Below are 13733 nucleotides of genomic sequence, written 5' to 3'. Positions count from 1 at the left end.
CCCACAGAAATAAAAGATAACATTTTATTTGTTGTGAAACTACAAAAGATATTGTGTTTTTGTTGTGGTTGTCTTTTTTTTGTGCTGGTGAAATATTTACAACTCTGGTTGACAGTACAGTGTCTGAGAATTCAATTCACAGCTTTTCGGGATGCCTGACGAGAAAAAGGAAGAAGAAGAAGGAAAAAAAAAAAAAAGGAAAAGCACACCCAAATCACAAAGTGCAATAAATATATGCTGGTTGGTTCCTCCTCAATCACGCACACACATCCTCACCCTCATCATCACAACATAAACAGGTTAATGAGTGGGGGTCTCTACATTAAAAAACAAAATAATAAAGAGATCACTTGGGACATCAACAGCATTTTTTTTTTCTCTCTTGACATTCGTGTAGTAAAAACATTCCTTCATCAGCAAGTAAAGAGCAACAAAAACACGGAGTCGATCTAGACGAGATTCTCTTGACAGTGTTCACATTGAGGAAAAAAACAAAAAAAACATTCCAGCGTTTGGATTTTTTTTTTTTTTTTTTAAACGAGTATTTAACTCTCATCACTTGTGAATTTGACAGTCTACACATCCCTGTTCAAAGGCCAGGTTTTGTGATATGGAAACAAATGAGACCAAGAGAAATAATTTAAAAACGTTCCTATTAGTCCTTTGACCCCAAATCATTTTCAATTGTTTCAACTTCTGCGTGAATACAGTAGGATTCCATTAAATACCCTCGATCCGCATTTAAAGCCGATAACATTTCCAATTTGGAAGATTTCCAAAATTCCCCATCTCAACTTCCCATGGAAATTTATTTTCAGACTTTCTGCCCCTTTGGAACCCAGTAATGGATAAACACAGATTATTACTGATTCTCTTGTAAGCAACAAAAAAGTCTCGTCATAGATGCGGAAAACTAAATTCATCCAGTTACAACTCGTTCAACGAAATAGCCAATCAGAATGAAGAGCAAGGTGCCAATGCTGGTGCGGAGTACAATCACGATGTTTTGCAGTCATTTTTTTTCAAGGTTTCAATAATTATTCCAGCGTGATTTTTTTCTCTCTTGCCACTGCTTACAATCATTCTAGTAAAGTGCAGACTAACTAATTTTCTACCTGAGTGTGAGAGTTCTTTTGACTCATTCAAATAAGAATGTAGAAAAAAACGGAATCGCGACCATCAGTGCTATTGATAGGATACAAATGATCGGATTTTCTTTTTTTTTAAGCATTCAAATATTTCCTTTTGCTACTGTAGATGAAAGTAGTGAAGATTGTGAGAGAATTTGGGTGTGTGACGAGGTGCTGCGATGCATGCTGGGACTTGTAGTTCTCTTCTTCCAGTTCAAGAGGATACAAATACAGATCATTTAAAAACATACTTTCTCATATTGTATTCATGATTCTCATCAAATCTTGTTGCTTCAGTACCATTAGATTAGACATTTGTGCTGTTGCTTGTGCTGGAATGATTTCAAAGTCGTGTTAGTAACAGAAACAAAACAAAACGAAAACCTGGAGCGGTGTGGTCACTAACTTTACAAAAGCTAACAATGCTGAGTGGTCACGGTAATATTTGTTTTGCGTCTACGATATGGTAAAATTCTTCATACGACCGCTTTGACTTGAGGCGCAGAGGAGGGTTAAGACTCTCTTGAAATGCTTGGCTAGACGTCATGGGCCGGCAGATCCGGGATACTGGTCTTGGCTCGTGTGAAGAATGCCATTTTCTCCCTGGAAAGATGGACGTTTTGGAACTCCAAAATAGGCAACTTGTTTCAAGAAATGGACGCGACTTGCTTTCGGTACAGCTTGTCTTTCCGAGGCGGTTCCCCTTACCGGAAAGTCTGCACCTCGGGGACCTCCTTGCGGCTGCGACCTCTGATTTTGTGGACGTCCTTTGCCGCCGCCCTCATCATCTTCTCCACCCGCTTCTCCTGCAGCTGCTCCTCCTGAGTCTGTCGGACACAGCCGGGAGTTTACTTTGGGAACCCGGAAGCTGCTAAAGCGTTGACCCAAAAAGCGTGAAATCCAGCTAAACGTGGAAAAAGAAATTCACCTGTTTCTCGGCGTGCTTGAGGAGAAGACGGAAGCGCTCGTCTTCTCGGACCCAGGCGGGTAGCTCGCGCCGGCCCTGTTGCCGCGCCGTCTCCAGCTGCGCCTTCAGCTCACGCAAGACGTGCAGCTCCTGATCCAGGCGCGACTGGCGGGTGCGGGACACCTGCAGGTCCAGCTCCAGGTCCAAAGAGGTCCGCAGCAGGCCGTCCAGACCTTTCACCTGCGTGGGAGGCTGGAGGACACCAGCAACAACTTTGTTTTGACATTGGAATGTTGAGACGACATTTGTATGTTTAAGTATCTTGCTAATTTTAAGGTGCATCAAAAATTAAAAAAAAGTTGTTGTTAGTCTTTGTACCTTCTTCATGCGCATGCTGCGTCTCTCGGAGGCATTTCGCACAAATGGAGACTTTTTGGAGAGTGTGGAGCTGTCGCTGTCACTGCGGTTGATCTGCAAGCAGAGGACGAATGAGCTCAAGCCAAGCGCCGGCCGCCCCCTTGTGGCCGCTGCGAGTTAGCTCACCCTGCAGATGTACTGGCTCTGCGGGCCTGGGGAGAAGGTCTTGGAGCGGATGATGGCGGTGCCCCGCATGAAGGCGTGCTGATGTTGGGGGAGGTCGGCACGCCGTTCCTTGGGTCGGACCACCGAGTGGTGACCGGATGATAAGCCGTCCATACTCGTCTCCTTGTTCACCTGAGACGTCATCAGGTGGGCAAATTCAAAGCTGCTTTTTTTTTTTGCTGTCGTTTATGTATTTACCTTTTCTTTAATGGCGGCTCGAGGGGGAACTTTGGTCTCGCTTTCGTCCTCCTCCTCCTCTTCATCTTGCTGTTGCTCCTCCTCTGCCTGCCACTGGCCGCCGTCAGCGAAGAAAAGGTCTCCTTCCTCCACAGGCTCTGTCCCCACAGCGCAGAGTTCTTCCTCATCGTCAAAGACCTCCAGCAGGTCGCCGTGCCTGAGAACGAAGGTCGCACTTTGATGTTTTGGAAATTCAAGCAACTTTATTTACGTTCGCAAACCGGCCCGCCGGCATTCCGGCGGCGCGTTCCAGAGCGTTTTGTCATGTCACAAACATTCCCGACCCGATGTCGCCCGTTCTTTCGTATCCTCTCTCACATGTAAACAGGAAGAATTGTTCACCGCAGAAATGTTGACGCAAAAAGTCAGTAGCCGGGCGTGGGTGTGGAAGTCAGGTGTGCTAACTAGACAAAACTCACCACGCTTCCTCGTCGCCCGCAACTCTGTCACTCCTACAAGGTCCGCTCTGAAACAAGCGACAATGATTTGTGCCCCGCCTTTTCTTCGCAGACAAAGGACACTTCACTTGACAAACGTGGCAAGAATGTGTGCGGCCTACGCGAAGTTTGCGTCGGCTCTCACCGTGTCCAAGCCGCAGGTTGTGCCGCTGTCTTTGTCCTTGCTGCTGGCAATGGGCAGGAGAGCATGACTCAGCAGATTGTACCACTTGGTTCTTCTCTCCTCCGAACAGCTGACGTCGGCCAGGCTGATCTGGGCTCCTGCCTGTGGAATTTTTCATTTTTTAAATGTAATAAAAGGTTTCCTGTGTGTGCTATATAGTTAGTTCCTACCGCTGGAGAACACAATGAAGACTCACCAGGCATTGCTCGTGGCCCGACTTGGCGGTGTCGCACACGTCCACCCTCAGCGTTTTCTGCCGTAGTGCGCTGTGAGACAGCTGGATGCCGAACACCTCGTTGAAGTCCAGAACTTCTTCCGGTGGGTAGCCGCAGGTTCGGAAAAGGCAGCGCGAGGTCTCCACGCAGGGGAGCACGGCGACGCGGACGTGTCTGGCCGTGACATGACACGCGAGCTTTTCAAAGTGGAATTTAGCATACAGCATCCTGCCGCTAGATCGCGACTCAACGTTTGCGCTCCCGCTCTAGTGCAGATTCTGAAGCCATCTTTCTCATGGGTATTGAATTCTTACATTTTCTGGTCAGACGGAAGACAGAGGGCGCTACAGTTGGACAGTCGCATGACGGAGACTGTGAAGCGCTGGTCTCGCGGCTCGTAGCGGAAGCCGAGCTGCACCTGAGCGCAACCCAGAGGCAGCTTCTCCTCGTCGGAGGTCAGGAGGAGGTCACCGGGGAGGCCTGGCCTGGAAGAAGCAGAAAACCAATCCTCAACTATTAAAAGACATGTTTTAAAGTGAACGCGTGTGATTTGTCTGTAAATATAGTGTTGGTACCTGCGCTCAGAGGGCTCGTACACGCCGCTGTCACCGGCGACAGACTCGTCAGACACAGCTGAGATCACGCCAATCTTTGGCCCCGCTGCAAGTGGCGCCCCTGAAAGTGTGACGGGTGCAGAGATGACGCCCTTGCACTACATCAGACTCTTTGAAGCATAGTATAGCTTCTCCGTTTTACCTTTCACCTCCTCAACCAGCAAGCCGTTGCGTTTCTGCTTCTCCCCCAGCCCACCGGGGGCGCCTCGTTCCTCCTGCCGTTGCTCCTGCCGTTGCTCCTGGGAGTCCAGCTTGAGGTCCAGCTCCGCTAGTCTGCTCTGAAGCTCCAAATCTAGGCTCACGCCACCGGGCCCCGCTTGGCCGGCAAAGGCCTCCCCGGATAGGAAGGTAGCGTCCGTGACAAGCGGCGAGCAAGGCGGCGAGAGCGAGGAAAGCGACGAGCGCGGCGACAAAGAGTTCATGGAGCGTGGGGTCTCGGAGAGTTTGAGCACTTGAATCCTGGATGCTCCAACCTCCCCTCCCGTAACACCTTTGCCAAAATCTCCACCCAGCCTCTGTGTTTGTCCTTCGGGCCTTTCGTCGTCCCTCCCGTCGGCGGCCGTCACCACTTCGTGTTCGTGTATGGTGGTGATGGAGTTGGAGGGCCGGTAGCCAGCCTGGCCGCCGTCCTGCAGGAGGCTGTCCAGCTTGTTCTGGAAGTCCGGGTCGGCCAGCTCCGGCTGCTCCAGGTAGATGTCGGTGAAACTCAGGGAGGAGGAGGAGCCCAAGCTGGAGGTGGTGGCCAGCGAGCCGCGGCTGGACGTCAGCGAGCCTCGGCTGCTGCCGGACGAACACGACAGCGTGCTGGCGGACAGGCTGCATGCGGCACACAAAGAAATTCCAAATGATAATCAATTGAGTGTTCTTTCTGAAATCTCAACCAAAAAGCAATATTATGAAGCTTTTGTGAGGAGTGGATATGAATAAAAGAGGTCCATGAAGATGAAAGAGCGCTTGCTGTTCCAACATCTACCAACAGGTGGCGCCAGATAAACAATGCTGGACTGCCGAGAAGTGTAATGTCATAATTTCCTGCACTTTTCTGCTTTTAGTATTTGAGAAAGACGTTATTGCCAAGTCAGAATAATGAGGAAACTTTATAAGGGCAAAATGAGACTTGAGGGACGTTCCCCGCTCGTTCCGTATCACCTCGACACTTCAGTTAGCTCTTCCGTACTGATGTTAGAAAGTGCATTCATTTTGCATTAAAGAACACTCTCAACCGAACCAACCTTTTGAGCTGAGTATGCAACGACGTGGCCAGTCGAACCAACTCCTCCAACTCCCTGACCAGTTTGTTTCTCTTGCAGTGAAGTCGCAGCCTGAAAACAGAGGGGGGGGGGGGAATATATATCATTCATATTTGGTGATTTCTGTCATCTGATTGCAACTTTATAATGAGGAAAGGTGGCCATTGACAGCTGGTCACATGATCCAATGTTTTGAATGGAAACGGGCCAAAGCGAGGGAGCCTTCGCTCGGGTTACTGAGCAGCTGCGCATTGGTTCACATCTATTGAACCTTCACTTTCTACTCATGGGACTTGCTGTTGTGTTGACCTGTTCAATAATTGACTAACCCTACTAATTTGGTTACGATTTATATTTTACAATAGTAAAGAACTCTTGTTGAGAAAAAAAAAAAAAAGAGCAAATCACAAAAGTCCATGAAAGTTTCCATGGGAATGATTCTAAATTCCAAATATGATATAATTAATAGCTTGAAAATTGAATGTAAAAATTATCTTTTTCGTCTGAAGCAGTGGTTCCGACCACTCTGCGAGTGTACTTAATGTAGTACGTGCGTCTTTGTGAACACGAGGGCCCGAGTGCGGCCGACAAGAGGCTCTTTTATGAACGTCTCGTGTTACGGCAACAGGAGACGGGGCACAAAGGGAGCTTGAGCGCAGGAAGGGTCCGACCTGAACAACGGTAGTCCTGTTGAGAGTGGAAAAGGGGCGACGGGGGTAGACAAGGGGGGGGGGGCTGTCGAGTCTGCGATAAAAGGGTTGCGGACGTTTGACGTCACTCGCGGTCAGTAGACAATTGAAGGTCATTTGGTTTTCATCACTTTGCGCTAACATTTATGGTGACCCTTCTTGGTGCTCAGAAACAATCCAACTTTTCGAGAGTTATGACAGATTGTTTTTGATTGAAGCTCTTTTGCGCACCTTTCAGTCAGAGCTTTGCTCTGGTTGTCCCTGGCGGCCTGCAGGTCTCTCTCCAGACGCTTCTTCTGCGTCTCCAGCTTCTGGGCGTCGCTGGGCTCCAGGCGCTGTTGGGGACGTACGTACTGCAACTCCTTCAGCAACTCCTCCTTCTCGTTGATAAGGATGAGGCGGTCGCGCTCCGGGTCCAGCAGGCCCGGCCACGCTTCGCTGTCCAGCTTGGCGATCTGCACCTCGATGGTGGCGATCCTGGAAGGAAGGTCGCGATGAGGGACGAAGGACGAGAAAAAAAACAGGGCAAGCTCCCCAACAAAGGCGCGGCTTACCTTCGTCTGGCCTCCTCGTACTTCAGACTCAGGCGAACTTTCTCCGCAAGTTTGTTGGAGTTGTTCACAAACTGCACACGCGCAGAAAGCAATTTTATGGAAGGGCTTTTCTCACGCTGCTTGTTTACGACCGCGACTCACCTCGGCGGGGATGTCCGTCTGAGACCCGGCGTCAGAGTAGAGTCGCGGGATGGACAGCTCCGAGTTGGCCAGCGAGGGACTGCTGCCCCACAGATCCTGCTGCGAGCCCGAGTCCAACTGGAAAGCATCCTTCAGAATCGCCAGTTTCTGTGTGGAAGATGGAACATATACATTGAGCCTGCCAATAGATTTTCACACCACCTCAGAAAACGGCTGGGCTTGACAATCATAGTTGTTAAACCTCTATTACACTTACAGCCCCCCCACACCCCCCACCCACCCACTACACACACACACACACACACACACACACACACAGACGAGGGATCAGACTGCGGCGTCAGCTGCAAATGATCACAAAAGGGGGACAGGGAAGGTGAGTGCAGAAGAGTCTACAACTAATGAGCTCATTCATACAGTCATGAGTGAATCATATTTGCTATGATAAATGTTTGTAAAAAACAGTGGATCCATTTCGAATGATTGATTCTTTTACATTGTCCATCTTCTAAAAAATCCCGGTATAGTGATGACGGGAGGCAAATGAGGAAATGATTCCAAGCACCTGCATGAGTTCTTGTTTCTCCTTCTCGCCAGTGCTGATGGCGTCTCGAATGGAGCGCACCTCGTTGAGGATGGCCTGCGCCTCCTGCAGCTTGAAGCCATATGGGGCGTTGGACACCTTCTGGTCGATCCTGCAAAGTGGAGGAAGGAGAGTTTTGTTCACAACACGGCCGTCAAGGACAGCGAATAAATGCTGGCCGTATTTTGCCGAGTTGAGCGGCGCTGCGGCAAACAGCCACCGGGGGCAGCCGAGTTTATGGTAATGAAGTCATGCGCGCGTCAGGACAACAGGTCCTTCCACATTCTTCAGGGAGGGAAGAGACGGAGGGCGAGAGGGAGAAGAGAGAGACAGCGAGCGACGTACACGGAGAATGAGGAAGCGAAAGGAGGGGAGAGGAGAGCATAATCCTCTTGTAAGTGCTTCTTATACATGGCGGAGCGGGGCACAGTGTCATGAGGCCGAGGTGCTTTCGGGTGACATTTGACATTTACGTCAAACAAAAAAAGTTCCCACGCAGCGGACCCCAAAAATTTCAACTATTGTTAGGTATTTAGCCAAATCTTATAAGGAAGCAGGCGGCCGCATTCCAGGCCTAAGCCTATTTTGTATTTGCGCAAGCGCCGCCCGATGACTGTAACAGGAGAGAGGTGGCGGCGGCAGCGGGGAGCCACGCAGGAATGTTGTTCAACCGCTCGGCTACTCATTAATCCTCCTGTGACACTCTCACTTGCATGAGCTCCAGAGCGGCGCGAGAAGCACATCGACCCCCCCCCCCCGGCTCAGCTACGACTGACGGCAAGAAGTGGTTTTAAAAAAAAAAACACGCCGAACAAAAGAACGGCGGCAGTGTGGGATTCGAACAGAACAAAGGACAAACGCTTCCCGCCAACAGCGGCTTGATTAATGGCCGCCGCTTACTTACTCTCGTCAGCTGGGGCTTTAATAAAGGCAACCGTGTTTAATGGCCGCGTGGAATGTGCGATAAACGCTGAGGCAATAACCGCGCTGATAAGGAGTCGTTTACTGCTCACGAGAATGATGATGTTTGCACAAATGTCGAATTCCGACCGGTCGCACGGCGGAGGGAATGACCTGAAGGGGAATGCGCGTGCGTTTTAGCCGGCCAAGCGAGAGCGCTTACTCTTTGAGGGTCTCGAAGCCTTGTTCTTTGTACTGCAGCTCCTGCTTCATACAGGCCAGGTCCCGCTTCAGCTTGCTGACCTGAGACACACACAAAATGGAGGACAGGGTAGACGATATGAAGAAAAGTGGAGGAAATGATATGGTCCAGTCAAATTCATTTCTTTCTGTTTCTTTGCGTGCGTATGGCGTTTACGTGATCTTCTCTTACCCGACTTTTGGCTGTGGCGATTTCAGCTTTGAGGATATCTGGGTCGTACTTGCTGGAGGTGGACGTTCTGGAGTTCACTGGAGTGGAAAGGACACAAATATATTTCAAACTTTTTTCCCCCCCCCCGTATCGGACCGATTCGTTCGTCCGAGGCGACGCTCACAGCTGGTCTGTGACGTGGACTTGTCCCGCCAAGTGTTGTTGAGCTGGAGGTACTCCTGCTGCGCGAGACGGAGCCGCTGCTCCTTCACCTGGTAGATCTCCTTTTGGGCGCTGAGGGCGTCCCGGGCCACGGCCAGGTACTCCCGGAGCATGGCCTCTTGCTCCCGCTGCCACTGGGCTCGCGGGTCCTCCAGTTGGGTGCTTTCTGGGAAGAACCGTTTGAGATCCCATCAGAAAATACAAATGACTGAACAAATGAACTGTCATAGACAGATAAAATGAACTCACTTGTGTTGTGGTCGACATAGTACGCCCCGACCAAGGGGTCGAACGCCTCCTCCCAACCGACCGGCAGCTCATCTCCGATACAGTCGGCGAACGTCAGAGGCTTTGTCTGTCTGCGGCGGAGGAGGAGGGAAAAAAAAATATCGTCACACACCTCAATGATGTGAAAGTCGAAACAGTGTCACTCAAATTATGCGTTCAGGCTAGAGTGTATTATTTTCATTCACTTTTAGACACAAGTGAGATTCGAGCGTGTTTTTTTAAACCTGTTCTTTCATTGCGATGTCTGAAAGAGCTTCCATGAAGCAGTTGGAGGAGGGGGGGGTGACCAGTTTGGTGTTTCAGAGTTCTCTATTCACCTCCAAGAGGGGGGTAAGATGAAAAAAAAAAGTAAAGGGCTGGGAGGGGGGCCGGGGGGGTCCCTCCCGCAGACCACAATAGGAGGAAACCGACCCGCGGCATTCCTCGAGCAGCACTAACGCATCGCCTGGAGGTTTCTAGGGCAACCGTCGGCCTTCCAACCAGTCAGCGGAGTGGTGAGGGGCGGGGCTACTCAATGATGCCACCACTTTTTTCCTTCTCTTTCTCAAAACTCTGTCTTTACTAGCCACGGAGAGAATTCCTTACAGGGCGGATGCATTAAAAACTCTCCCCGCTTACACGAGTGATTTTCTTTTCATATTTAAGTCAAGTGCAGCCGAATTTAGTTGAAGCAGAGACAAGTAGCCCCAAAATAAGTACCGAGCATCTCTGCGGACAGAAAGTGAACTGGGTCATTTTTCCTATTAAATAATAGAAGAAGGGGCCACGTAAGATGGCCTCAGCTTGGCTCTAAATTTAGCTTCAGGACAGAGCGACACAGAGGTGGCTGCCAACCACCGGTTGGCTGGCCGTACCCCCATTATTTGATTCTGGGCCTCTCTGTACTCTCACCCACTAAATCGTGTCCTCTAACGGCCGCTGACCCAAACTTGAAGGGCCAGCTGGTTACGGCGGCCTGGCTTCCATTTGGCTGTCAGTTGCTCAATAGCCACTTGAAGTCCCGCTCACATGCTCCACTGCTTCACAGCACCGAAAAGAAAATCGAAATGAATCCAGCAGAGCCCGAGGCTGAGGAGCACACCTCGTAAATATTTGTGCAAAGATGACATGGCTTGTTTGTTGGCAAGAGTAGTTGTGAGTGACTTGTTTTGAAAGAGACTTGAGTGCTAGCCGAGTAGCTGATAGTAAGCTATTCCTTTTTCATTTCAGCCGAATCAAAGTCAAGCGATTGCTTTTGTCGAGAACCATCATAGCCAAACAGATTGTAAATTCAAACAGGCAGTGGAGAAGAAGCTCCTCGACGCGTTTGAATGCGGCGGCCGTGATCGTTTTTTTTTTTTTACACCATGGCGGAAAGCACCAAGCGTATTTCTGAATGACGAAATACCAAGCGGCGAGTTCCAAGGCAAACAACTATTCATCCACACGCAAGATTTCTGTCACGGCCAAGTGACGGGAATATCAGCAGGAGATCTGCGTAGCGCTAGTAAACGATCTTATCTGGCAGATGACATTCCTGTAGCCTGACGACACACGTTGGGTGCGTCAGAAGAACCATTTTGCACATTTCAAGAAGGGCTGAGCAGCTGGCTTTTTTTGAAATTGTGAATCCAAACAACATATTTGTGAAGCGAAAAGTATTGGCGGCATTTTCTAGCGACAGCGGCCGATTACTGGTGCGACACGTCAGGCCAGTTGGATGGCGGAAAGAACGCTAGCAATGCCAAATATGTTGCTCAAGCGCTCGTGTCGGACATACCTCCGGTTAGCTGTTGTTACTTTCCTGCACTGTAATGTTCATGTCATGTCAGATGCGCGTTACAAATTGTTACATGACAAATCACTTGGAACACATTTTTAAAAGTAACTGCAATACCGCCATTTTTTTTACAGTATATGCAAAAGCAAAAATTGGATTCTGACAATTCTTTTTGAACATATACAATGAGCTGTGTTGATCCAAAAGAAAATCGTTGGTTAGGTATTTGAGAGGAAGTAGTCAACGATGCCTGTGGCACTCTGTGGGGCCTCACGCTGAACTTTGAACCCCGCGCACCTTGGCAGGCAGTGAAAGGGATTCGGGATGAATCAGACGCTTGGCCGGCGAGTGCCGCTTGGCCCTTCACGCCGTGCGTTTCAGGAATGTGTGTGCGTGCGTGTGTACGTTTGAAGGACGCTAACCTCGTTCGATCTTCCGCAAACCAGTGGCTAAATGTTTAACTACTTGCCTGGGTGGGCACGTGTGGCCTTCAAATCGATTGCTCAGAATGCATTTATAGTCAAATTTCTGAATATTAAAGTTTGTCCAGCCTTGGACGACTTCTTCAAACGTCAGACGTCCTCAAAGCAGCTGCCACTTTTAAGTTTTGAGGACACCATCAGCCCGTTTCTTGATGCGAGCAAACAATGGAAAAAGAAGGGAGCGACGCTGCCATGACAATAACGTTTGGACTCACGTCAACTGGAGCAGCTGAGGGAAATTAAATATGAAATGAAAAAAAGCAACAAGCTTAAGCCGTTTGGATTCCAGACACGAGGTACGAAAGGGATTTGGTGTCAAAGTCTGTGGTCTTAAGGAAACCATAAAGGTGCCATGAGATGTTTTTGTACATGTAACGCCGCATATGCCAAGAATATTACGAGCAAGATAACAAGTTCACTTCAAATTCAACATTTCTTATCAGAGGTGAATTACTGCTCTCTCCAAAATACACAATTCCCTATCTCACTTCAAAATGTTTCCTTTGAGAAGAATTGCACAGTTTTCATGAGAAACACATCACACATAATTCGTACAGATGTTTTTTTCTTTGTTTTCTGTGTTCTGGATCTTTCTTTTGATTGCCAAAGTAAGATGCTTTGATGGCTCTTTGAGCAGCCTTCTTACCTGTCTCTGGGATCGATCCAGCTGGTGCTATGGTTGATGTGGTCGATGTAGTAGACTTTGCCGTCAAAGTCTCGGGCTTCCTCCCAACCGTCGGGTAGTGGCAACTCCGTCCTCGGCATGTCAGCCGAGTCTCCATGTAATGAACTGCCCGCGACTACTCAAAATCTCGACGAGGGGAAACCATCGCTTTTCTCGGTCATTATTGTCATCACCGGTGATGGTGATTATTCCTGAGAAGGCGCCCCTTGACTGCGAATATCCATAATATGTAGTAATCCAAGTAAACAAACAAGGGGGAAGGCTGCTATAAGTGACGCAGGGGGTAACGCGGTCCCATCAGAGCGCACTTGTCTCCTCCAATGTCGCCATCTTATCTCCCCCCCCAAAAGTTGAGGGTAACTTCGGAGGCCAAATTACCGCGTTGTGCCCCCCCTTACAAATATAGGGGAGATTTGCCTTCAACGTCGAGAGTCCAAACGGTGAAGGCCAAATGCGACAGATGAGAGTACAAACCCGAAATATAGGTTTAAAAAGACTCCACTCGACGTCCCTGGGCTGTCTCGTCGTCTTCTTGGCCACAGGCCACCACCATGTTCGAGGGAGGACCGATGGGGAATCGATGCTAGTCCGCCTGACAACCCAACGCTGGGAGAGGGATTGGGGCAATAAGCCCAACGGGAGGAAGCAGAGACGCCGGTCGCTAAATAAAAAACTAACTCTACGATTTGAATGACGTCTTCCACGGTGATGGTGCAGCTGGATAAAGTGTTCGTCCACTAGTTCCCGGTGACTTCACTACAGTCATCCGGCTACGTCAAGTTAAACCGGATATTCCCCGCTGTAGCTTCCGGCTTGCGACTCTAGTTTCAAAGTAAATGTTTTTTAAACGGTTTCAGAAAATGTCGAAACTGAACCTTTGTTTTGATGTTCTAAAGAACATCATTACATAAAATATTACAAGATATGGACTATTATGAGGATCAAAAGAGAGGATCATAGTAACCAGGACGTATGAACCCTCTACCTGTGTACCAATGCGGCTTTGAGCAGTCTGATAGCACCCTCAAGTGGCCAATTGAGGAACTGATACTGACCCGGAGGATAGATGTGATAGATGAGATGGAATGATTGATAGTTGTGAATGGGCTCTTGTAATAATAAGAAAAATGATGTGGTCAGAAATCAGCCTCAATAGCAAAACAAGATTGGACAAAATGCTGCTGAGCTCACAAATACAAATGTAGCATCATTACATTTTTAGAACTCGTTTTAGCTATTTTTCCTCACTACATTGCATGGCTTGCATAATGTACCAAACAATATAAAATGTTTTTTGTTCTTTTTTTCCTCAAAGTCATTTATTTGAAAGCCATATGACTTGGTCTACATGTTTGTGTCATTCAAAGATCACTTTATGATATCATTTTAGGAACAAAAGGCTGGTGGAATTGGGAACAGAACCACCCTGCCAAACATCAGCAAGAAGACGAGCTGTAGGAGA

The 13733-nt window shown here is 48.7% G+C and overlaps 1 protein-coding gene across 1 annotated transcript; it reads right to left on the bottom strand.

Annotated features, from left to right (window-relative positions):
- Positions 1–10: 10 nt before the first annotated feature.
- Positions 11–13059, bottom strand: wwc1 (WW and C2 domain containing 1). The gene is made up of 22 exons (XM_061298494.1): positions 12233–13059; positions 9307–9416; positions 9020–9223; positions 8857–8933; positions 8647–8726; positions 7506–7635; positions 6941–7087; positions 6800–6870; positions 6477–6722; positions 5539–5628; positions 4449–5122; positions 4268–4367; positions 4007–4177; positions 3674–3866; positions 3439–3579; positions 3276–3322; positions 2818–3013; positions 2581–2751; positions 2416–2508; positions 2059–2289; positions 1839–1957; positions 11–1733 (listed from the first exon to the last, which is right to left on the bottom strand). Exons 1-22 carry the CDS (start codon positions 12349–12351, stop codon positions 1667–1669), a joined length of 3477 nt encoding a protein of 1158 aa, XP_061154478.1. The 5' UTR covers positions 12352–13059; the 3' UTR covers positions 11–1666.
- Between the last annotated feature and the right edge of the window lie 674 nt (positions 13060–13733).

This window comes from Syngnathus typhle, linkage group LG15 (genome assembly GCF_033458585.1).
Source record: "Syngnathus typhle isolate RoL2023-S1 ecotype Sweden linkage group LG15, RoL_Styp_1.0, whole genome shotgun sequence".
NCBI classification, from domain to species: Eukaryota; Metazoa; Chordata; class Actinopteri; order Syngnathiformes; family Syngnathidae; genus Syngnathus; species Syngnathus typhle.
The sequence above is the reverse complement of the archived record's forward strand: the minus strand, read 5'-3'. Positions and strand labels throughout refer to the sequence as shown.